Raw genomic sequence first — 10,755 nt, forward strand, 5'->3', positions numbered from 1 at the left:
GAAAAATATCAAGAACACCAGAGAACTCTATATATAACTTTTATTGACTACCAAAAAGCTTTCGACACCGTTTCGCACAACAGCATATGGGAAAGTTTGGCAGAGCAAGGAGTTGAAGAAGTATATATAAAGACTATCCAAAATATATACAATAACAATAAAGGAAGGATCAAACTCGAGTCCATTGGCCCACGATTTCCCATTCAAAGAGGAGTAAGACAGGGGGACCCCCTTTCCCCAATACTATTTATATCAATCCTGGAAAACATCATTGGCAAGCTGGACTTTCACAAAATAGGACTTTGTATAAAAGGAGAATATTTAAGTCATCTTAGGTTCGCAGACGACCTAGCACTTCTGTCAGAGACGGCCGGCCAGATGCAATACATGATAGAGACTCTACACCAAGCCAGTATCAAGGTGGGGCTCGAGATGAACCTTACTAAAACCAAGATAATGACCAACAACAGATGGAAAAATCCTATAAAAATCAATGGAGAGCCACTAGAATATGTAGAGAAATACATATACTTGGGAAAACTGCTAAGTTTTGCCAAAAACAGCGACATACTAGAAATGGAAAGAAGGGTTCAATCGACATGGAATAAATTTTGGAACCTAAAGGAAATTTTCAAAAGTAATATGCCCACAGACATCAAAACAAAAGTTATGAACTCAAGTCTATTACCATGCCTGACGTATGGGTGCCAGACGTGGAAGTTCTCCTCTAAAGCCACAAATAAAATCAGGACCTGTCAAAGGGGGATGGAGAGGAGTATGCTCAAAATAAGGAAGATGGATAAGGTAAGGCATACTAAGATAAGAAGAACCACTAACGCGACCGACGCCCTGACTTATGCACTAAAACTAAAATGGAAATGGGCTGGCCATGTCGCGAGATATACAGACCAGAGATGGACTGCGAAAGTTACATCTTGGAGCGGCCCAACGGGCAAGAGAAGTCGAGGGAGACCACTAACCAGATGGGAAGACGATCTTAGACGAACAGCTGGCCCAAACTGGATAGACGTAGCACAGGATAGAGACGCTTGGGCATCTTTGGAGGAGGCCTTTACCCGATCCGGGGTTCTTGCTAACTAAATTTTACTGATTAATTACAAAACTCTTTTACATTCTAAATACTTATACATACATTTATATTTATTATATCTTTTTTTTTTTTTTTTTTTTTAAACTTTGTAAAGCAAGAAATAAAGGGCTTATTATTATTATTATTTAATAAACAGATTTTAGAGTTGAAATTTGTTTAGTTTAGTGATGGGTGGTGGCTTGACGCTGCCCCGGCATTACTGACGCCCACAAGCGAGCGAAACCACTCACAATCAGGTGGTCCTCTCTATGCGCACACGCTACCAACTTCACATTTTTTCCCCTACCTATTCGTCCCAGAACGACTTGGCGTCGCTCGGCGGAGCAGGAGCTAGGTGTCTTGGGCATGACGTAGAAGGAGCTAGAACAGACTGCCCAAGACCGATATAAATGGAAAAAAATTGATTCGAGCCCTAGACCCCAGCAGAGGGTAATAGGAAATAATGATGATGATGACCTATTCGCTGGTTGCCTAAGGGGCTATTCCAGCTAGGCCCGGACGGGTAGGTGAGCTCACGGGCTCAACCTAAGAGAATTTGCTAACGCTTGCCCTAGCAAGAGCAGTCAGTGCTTCGCAGAATCTACCACCGGGTCGGGATCGCGACCCACTGAGAAGATCCGACGAGAAACTAGGTGTTCTGTGTCTATGGGCTAGTTCGCTCGTCGAACTCTTCGTCGTAATCGACGAGTTCGAAGACCAGTGCTTGGGGTACTAAAGGCACCGAGAGAATAACTTCACGACAATCGTCAAGTCTGCGGCCAAAGTCGCATAATTTCCACCGCCCTCACTTCGCTTACCACGATGCTCCATGAACGACCTATGTGCAGTGTGATTGCCGTTGCCTTAAATAAAAGTATAAGTAAAATTAATGATTTCTTTTCGTACACCATTGCTAGCCTTCTCTTCCTTAACTGGGCCGTATGCTCGTCTGCTTACAAGCAATTAAAAAAATCTGGCCCCCTCTAGAATGTTCTTATAAATGTAGCGAACTTTGAAATATGTATTTAAATATTTTACATTTATTAACAAACAGTTTTGTATTCAGTTTGTTATTTCATTAAAGTGTGAGGATGTAACAATAAGCGTTTTTTTTTTAAGTACTATAAAAGTGTTCAGGTGAAAATCATCTAATGATAACCGAGAAATATTCAAGTGTATAAATATATATACAGTGTAATACAAACTTAGAGTAAACATAAACTATGTATACTCTAAGAAATCAAATGAAGCTTGTGAGAACCCCTGCTATACATAATTTACTCGGTACTTACTTACGATAAATATCAGAATATTCCGTTTATTATCTATCTGCAGTTATCGCGTCACTTAAGTGACGCAATAGGAAACGTACGAGTACTTTTATCGCAAGAAAATACTGTAATAGATTTTTCTTAGTTATTTGTCGACGCGCTCTGGATTGTTCTAGATGGCGGGTGTTGTGCGGGAACTGAAGGGATGTTTCCTTAGTGCTATGACGTGTTATTCTTCATTTTATTGCACAGTCGATGTGAACCTGTTTATCTAGTGTTTAGTAGCCGAAGCTCATAGGCATCAACAACTCGCGTCTCGAGCTGGCTTGCCCACTGAGTTTCTTGCCGGATTTTCTCAGTGGGTCGCGTTTCCGATCCGGTGGTAGATTCTGCGAAGCACTGCTCTTGATAGGGCCAGTGTTAGCAACACACCTGGTTTGCGCCCCGTGAGCTCGCCTACACGTCAAGGAGAAGCTGAAATAGCCTCTCAAGACTATCAGCATAGGTAGAAAAAAAGAGCTGGGTAGTGGCGCTTGCGTTGTTGACGTCCATGCACTCCGGTGGCCACATAACATGACTTAACATGATTTTATCGTAGCAGAATTACGCACGACAGATTTTCCAGTCGGACACAGATATCTGATTTGTAATATATATAAATGGCCAAAGGTGGCTTCTAAATAGGATTAGGTACAGATTTTAGGACGCTTAAATAAAAGCGGCTCTAAATAAAATAATAAAATGTTTATTTAATGTAAAAATGTACAATGCTTTATTTGTCACGGCGGGGTCATGGCCTCCTAGATTTCTTCGATCGCGCATGCGCTACAAGATTTTGCTCTGGACTTATGCCCGTGGTTTGTTCTACTTGCTTTACTACCTACCGTTTACGAACTGCCGCACCGGGAAGTAGATAACAGTAGGGCGAGATGTCGCATCGCCGACGTCCTTGTGCGATTACTAGATAATTAAAATCCGATAACATTAGCAGATATCTGTATTGATTTATATTTAGCAATGCTTTGAATTTATTTACGAGCTGATAGTGGCATTGACGTGTTTTGTATCTGCGCAAATTTTAGAGATGAGGTACCGGTGTGCTTTCAAGAGCTTTTATTCCTTTCAACGATCTGGCTGCTTATTTAGTATCAGTGCTTATCGGTAGGTGACGCTTAACACAAAAAGCTTTCTTTGACTAAATAGTTCACCTCGTTCGTTAACAGATGGCGCTACTAGATGCAAATCAACAGTTGACACCCGCGATGCAATTAGCGATTAGTCTGTGTTTTCAATTTTCTTTATTTTTTGGTTACATAAACACTATTTAGTGCGAACTCTGAATCCTTTATTTAGTAAGTAAACAACAGGTATGCTTGATGGTGATAATAGAAAGTTTTTAATTGAAAATATAGATATCATTCGTTTAACGCAGAAGACTAGGTCAGTCAAGTTTAGTGTTATAAGTTAACTTGGACGCATTTAAATCTTATGGACTTTTTGGCGGGAACGCGAGGAGTGAAGTTGATGTGATTTGTTTTATTTTGTCTATTTAGTGTTTTTTCGGATTTAAATGTGTAATAATGGTGGTTTATTAACTGTTTAATATCTGTGAAAGTGCACAAATGTGGGAAAATGAAACAAAGCCGCTGGACGTAACTTCTCGGGATCCTCCAAAAAGTCCACTGAAAAAATCTTAGTAAATGACCACCATTTTACTGAGATTATATTTCATCCCATTTCATTTCATTTAATTTCATCCCAGTTGATTAATGTTTCAAATTAATCATCTTAATTTCATTTCACTCTATTTTATCATTTTTCATAAATATATTAATATAAATTAAAATAAGACATGACTTAAAGGTCTCAGTTACCAGGTCATAAAATCCCTTAAAAAAATAATTTAAATCTTATCAAACAATCTCTTATTAATTAGACTGAAGAATAGTAGAACCACGTCACTAATTAAAGTTCTTACATCTTTGTAGACTATAATAAAAAGACCGTAGCAATTATCTTTTAATGACCACAACATGAATAGTAACATACCAACAATGTTCTATTATTTGTTCGTGAATGTAAACAAATACAAAGATAGATTTGTAGCAAGTAATGTAGCGAGATTTTTAATGAGATACCAAATTGTAGTTTAAATTTCCCTTACGTGGCATGATAAACAAAAATGTGCGTTACTTTTTGGTTGCAATGACCCAGTGAAATGCTACCGTATTTCTCGGAAGAAACGAAGTACCGTTATGTTTTTTTGAGAAAAAAAAAACGCGTAATTACGTGTTTACGCATTTTAAGGTCTTAACGTTATTTATCTATATCTATACTATAATCTATACTAATATTATAAAGAGGAAAGATTTGTTTGTTTGTTTGTTTCGAATAGGCTCCGAAACTACTGGACCGATTTGAAAAATTCTTTTTCCATTAGAAGCCGACATTGTCCCTGATGAACATAGGCTACTTTTTTTAAAAATTTTTTTTTTTGGTGTCATGTGTGTTTTAATGTTTCCGAAGCGAAGCGAGGGCGGGTCGCTAGTAGGTTATAATTTTGGTGTCGATTGTAAAAACAAACATGCCCCGCTTTAAACTTATTATTTATAAATGTTTACTAATATGTTTTACTAATAAATAAATAAATATTTACTAACAATCACGCCACGTCAACTGGTCCCGTTATAAGTTCGTAAAGAACTTGTGTTACAGGTACCAGATAACGGAAATAAATGTAAGATTTTTATTATACACATACATATATTGTAATATACATCCATAACCCTGGAAAAGACATTTATCATACAAATATCTTCCCTTGGCGGTATTCGAACCCGCGACCCCCTTATGTAGTGACCATGTCACTTACCACTACACCAGACGACCATAACGAAATACTATACTCTATTCTTTAATGTATAGATTATGAACAAGAAAACTCACTGTCATATTTATTACGGTAGATGTAGGTAGGTACCGAGAATTGCCCGGAATCTGTCATTTAGTACCTGTACGAAAAGTATTTATGTTTTAATCTGGGCTATAAATTATTATTGGGCCAAATTTTATCCAAATCTGTTAGGCCATTTTTTCACAATTAAGTAACATAAATCGAAAAATATATCGACGCTTGAAAGGCAAACGTGACTAAGCGACAATAACTGCTTTGTACATAAATGATAGACAATAAACATATTCGATGCGCAAAAAAAAAAAAATTGCTAGGTCTATTAAAATCATTTCAATCCTACAGCTAGATTCGTTAAAATATTTTTTTTTCAGGTATTTCAACTTTAAATTAGTCTAGTGTAAAGTTCACGCATTGTCGCTTAGTCACGTTTGCCTTTCAAGCGTCGATATAATTTTAGTATTAATATTTATTTATTTATTCTGCTGATATTTATGAGCGACGTTGACTATTTACCATCACGAAGGTCTTATGCACGGCTGCTTGTAATAGCAATTAAAAAAAAATAGATAAATCTAAAAATGATTGCGTATATAGAACAAAACATAAATTGAAAAATAATTCACAATGTTCGGAAATTTGCGTTGACATCCGATTTTTAGATCTGATATTGTGATTCATTTTTAGAATGTCTCTAAGCTAGCATGCGTTAGTCAGCAAGCAAACGCTAATTGTGTTTATAAGCACGTGTTGCTAAATATGCAACTGTCAAACTATTACAATCGTTCGCTTGAAGGTTTCGTGAATCTCGCATTATTATTTCCGTGATGACGTGCGGTTAATGTTTGAAGATATGCCTACCGGTTGTAGACACGTTTGGCTTTCTACGCGATTCAGAATTAAAATGTAGCGCGATAAGTAAGTAAATTGTACGTCTAGTTGTGGAAAGATTATATCATGTAAGTAGCGCGAGTCAATAGCTGCGAGATGTAAACAGGAAAGTTACTCACACGCGCGGCGCCGACTTCAGTGTCAGAGGTTCGCGGGCGCCCTTAACCTCTTTCACGGCTTATCTCGCGAGATTTGACTCGTGATTTGTTTGTTTAGTTGATTGTTGACCTGCTGCTATATTTAGACGCGACAGATTGTCCTGTCTCAATTTCAATAGCTCTGCAATTGAAAATTTCCGAAAACGATACTAATTCGTATCTATACAAAACCTTCAATCGACATATAAATAAGTAAATGATATTGGTTTAATGATAATTTGAATGCAGGATGTTACGAGGACGAAGTTTAATGAAATACAGTAAATGCGGTAAAAGATAATATTTTTATTAACGTATTATTATGTATTTTGTTCACATAAATGTGAAATCTTTTAACGATAAAATATAACAATGCGAACTTATCATGGTTCGATACAACATACAACATTTCTTATACATTATCTACCTATTACTCTTTTAATATCACAAATTAACTTAGATACTAAATTTTTAATTAAAGCTTTCAAGTTTTGACTTACGAGCTAAGATTTATAACCTACGCTGACTGTGAGATCTAATTTATATTTTCACATGAAACACTAAACTTATGAGTGGGCGGACATTAGGGCGCGAGCGACTCCGAGCGGTGCTGGAACAGATGTGACCGCGGAGCCGGGTCCGCCGGCTCCATCCGGCACCGTCGTCTACCAGGGCCGCCACACAGCCGATGCTTTGGGCAGTGAGGTGTTCATGCTGCAGTCCAATGGAGTTGCTGTCTGTACAGGCATCGGTGACGCCGGAGGAGATGGGCTCACGTAACCAGATGATGAAGAAACAGTCGAGAGAGCAGGGCTGGGAGGGCTTGCTGGCGGGGTTTCAGTGCCGGCGGCTGCTCGCTGCATTTCGTTCAGTCTGTGCCCGAGGTGGGTCATTAGTTGAGTGCCCAACCTCACGTCCACACCAGGAATTGAAGCCAGACAGCGGGAAACTTCGTTGGCGGCGTGAGTAAATCCGGCTCTGAAGCGATCCACATCCACGGTAGGGTTGAGTGACAAGCGACGCTGGCGTCTCAGCTTGTGAAGATGGCGAACGGTCAGTTCCAAGATATCAGCTTTTTCCAATTTGGCTACATTCTCTCCTTCAGATTGTAGAGCGCTGACCATCAGCTCCTTGAGTTCGTCGAGGCAGCGGTTGATGCGAGCGCGCCTCTTGCGCTCAAGCATCGGTTTCATCACTTTGCGATATTGATAAGTGCGCGAGACTGGCTGCGGACCGTCTTCCGCGACCGAATACGCGATCTCGTATGACATGTTGAATGTATGTGTGTCGTGAGTAAGAGCGTACGTTTACGAAGAGCGTAGAACGCGGAATGCAGTATGGCGGTCGAGCGGGGGCTTATATAGGGAGTGGAGGGCGCACGATCGTGGGAACGCTGAGAGCCGTCGAGTTCCCACACGCGCCACCTGTGCGGAGCAGCTGCCGCCGGGGCGCGGGGGGACACGCGCCGCGCGTGCGCCTCGTAAACAATCGCCGCCGCGAGCGCACGCCGCGACGCCTCACCTCCCTAATTGACGTACAGATTCGCTTGCTACCGGTCATCTAAGTGTAGCTCAGATCATTCCAGCCACGTCTAGACCTCAAACAGAACTGTGGCTGTTTAAGCAATGATGTACTTACTGTACTTTTGTTGACGAAAAACTAGTTTTATTAACAACGGTGTTCGTTTATCATTTTCGAAATTTATTTCCTATTCTTCGTTAAACATATTAGTAGCCTTTAGCAGTTTTTAAATCGCCATTAATTTATCACCGATTACTTTAATTTATAAATTTATAACTTCACAGTCTATAGCAAGGCCAAGGGAAACGACTCCTAATTATGTCGAAAGTAAGTGCCCACTTATTTTATCGTTCCACATGCGTTTATCAATCAACCATTTCTCCATCGAGTTAAGTTTCATTACATCACGCGTGCATTTAATTAAAGTTATATCTAATTAATATTGGGGATTTGTGTACTGTCGCAACATAATATTATCGATCGGTCGGCTTTAGAGAGAGCTGCTTTACAATGGGCCCGCGTCAATTAAACTTCGATCTGGCTACTGTTGGCGTTCATCAATCACGGATTACTCTCCGTAATAATTATTGACAGGCAACAACAGCCGCAGCGCCTTAAATGAGCCGTCGCTTAATGACTTATAGTTCAAATACCTAGTTTCGCAACGGCCTTCTGATTGAGCTTATATTGTATTCAATAAATCAGTTATGTTTGGCTTAGTCGCGAACGCTCCATTTTATTTTTTGCATATGACCACCAAAGTGACCACATTAGTCATGTCGTACAACGTCATTCGTCGATCCAGAAACCAATGATCAAATTTTATCATGGTTATAAAATATTTATACTTATTTATGAATTTGACAAAAATGTTGGCAAACAAATATTTGTTGGCTGTATGTCATTTTGATATAATGTTTATTAGAGCAAATATTATTTTACCGCTTTATGAAAATACTGAAAAAAATTAAATTTGTATTTTGGAATATCTGATAATTTGTTAATACGGAACTTGTATAATGATGCGCTCCATCGTATTTCATTGAATTTCTCTTAACAAGTAGGTACCTACTCACTTCGAAGGCATGGTCTGCTGATGGAGCCGGAAGCCATAAACCGAGATAGCTCTATTTTCGTTCTTTTTTTAATTCAAATAAATTATTTTGAATAAATCAAAATAACGTGATTCAGTAAACTTTCAACGGTGTTTAGGTATTAGATGTTTTTTTTTGGTAAACTCTGCTTGTGTGAAGCGAACGCACACACGGGCCGGCGTAGAACTTCTGTCGAGTGTCGGTATATAAAAAGTATTGAATGAATTTCTTCTGCCCTACTCTGGAACCTGTTAGCACGCAGAAATAGGTCGTTCTCAGACCGAGGTCAACCAGCTTACGATAATAATATTATTATGACAATGTATTGCGTATATTTGTTGGCTTTTAATGAAATCTTTTGATGTATCGTCTTTTCGTATTAAAAGTGTACAATTTCCAAAAATATTCGAAATTGAGTTAATATGCGGAATCATTTAGTATCACCAGTATTTTTCTCATAAATACTGTGAAAAGAGAGTAGTTTAGTTTTAGTTTTTTTTTTAGTTTACCTATATTTTGACTACTATTAACAAAATTAATACATAATTTTATCTTACTTTAAAAGATACGTTGCAAAGATGATTAATATTAAAAATATCACATGTTAAAACTTTAAAACACTCTCCTGTAAAATTAGTAGTTAAGTTTTGAGATTATACAGTTTTAATGCGAGAAGACGTTATGTATATTAAGAAAGATTATCACAATTTACTAAAATCACTTAGGATTTTAGTAAATTGTGATAATTAACAAGTATTATTTTAAGGTTATTTTTCTTGTATTTAATTTTCTGAATTTTGTTATGTTACTTAACTTAGCTCGGACTGACTTATAATTATTGTTTTGTTTTTATTATACTGTGTCTTGATGTACTTGTATTTCTGCCTCCAGTCCCAGCATGGGGCCTTTTAATGGTGATAATCAAATGGTTTTACTTCACACAAAGGATACCTTCATAATACGTATTTACGAGACGACCTTCGTATCCTCATTCGTTCAAACAACTCATTAGCATTTCTCAGTAAAAATAAAAGGGCTCTCAAATTCCGTATCAAATATTCGAACATCCTTTTATTATCAGGAATGTGTATTTTTTTGTGGTTAGTGTAGCGGTGGCGTGCTGTGGGTGTGCGTCCCACGCGCGGAATCTCTGGGAACCATCCGACACGAGTTCATTATCGCCATCATATGTACTTAGTTTGCTTTCTCCAAACACCCACTTACAGACAAAATATTGCATCGCACCGGGACTCGTTTCGAATACACTGCCGGCCATTCCCCTTTCGTGAATCGAATAGCCGATTAAAAACAATTTGACGGTGTAAGTATACTTGTACCTATACTTTGTCTAACTATACTTGAGACTTTAGAACTTATATCTCAAGGTGGGTGGCGTATTTAGGTTGTAGATGTCTATGGGCTCCAGTAACCACTTAACACCAGGTGGGCTGTGAGCTCGTCCACCCATCTAAGCAATAAAAAAAATGCTATTACTTTTGCTATACGCTATTAAATGTTGTAAATACTGAAAAAAAAAGTTCAGCAAATGTATTTTTAATAAACCAACAATTTTTAATAAATACATTTCGAGTTTTTTTTCTTTCTTTTTTTATTGCCCTCGTAGGCAGACGACCATACGGCCAACCTGATGGTGAGTGGTTACCGTCGCCCAAAAAAAGTGACAGCAAATAAACAAATTATTATTGTCAGAGAATGATTAATTAACAAGTCATTCAAACGTGAAATTCTTTAAAACTGCAAACTAACGTCCTAAGAGTCTACGAAATTATATTATAAAAGGTCGGTAGTTGACAAATGTTAATGAAACGCGAAATATGGA

The 10,755-nt window shown here is 38.2% G+C and overlaps 1 protein-coding gene across 1 annotated transcript; it reads right to left on the reverse strand.

The window, feature by feature from the left end:
- Positions 1–6,586: 6,586 nt before the first annotated feature.
- On the reverse strand, positions 6,587–8,731 carry E(spl)mbeta (enhancer of split mbeta). The gene has a single exon (XM_028175867.2). It carries the CDS (start codon positions 7,569–7,571, stop codon positions 6,966–6,968), a length of 606 nt encoding a protein of 201 aa, XP_028031668.2. The 5' UTR covers positions 7,572–8,731; the 3' UTR covers positions 6,587–6,965.
- Between the last annotated feature and the right edge of the window lie 2,024 nt (positions 8,732–10,755).

This window comes from Bombyx mandarina, chromosome 03 (genome assembly GCF_030267445.1).
Source record: "Bombyx mandarina strain Sakado chromosome 03, ASM3026744v2".
Taxonomy (NCBI): Eukaryota; Metazoa; Arthropoda; class Insecta; order Lepidoptera; family Bombycidae; genus Bombyx; species Bombyx mandarina.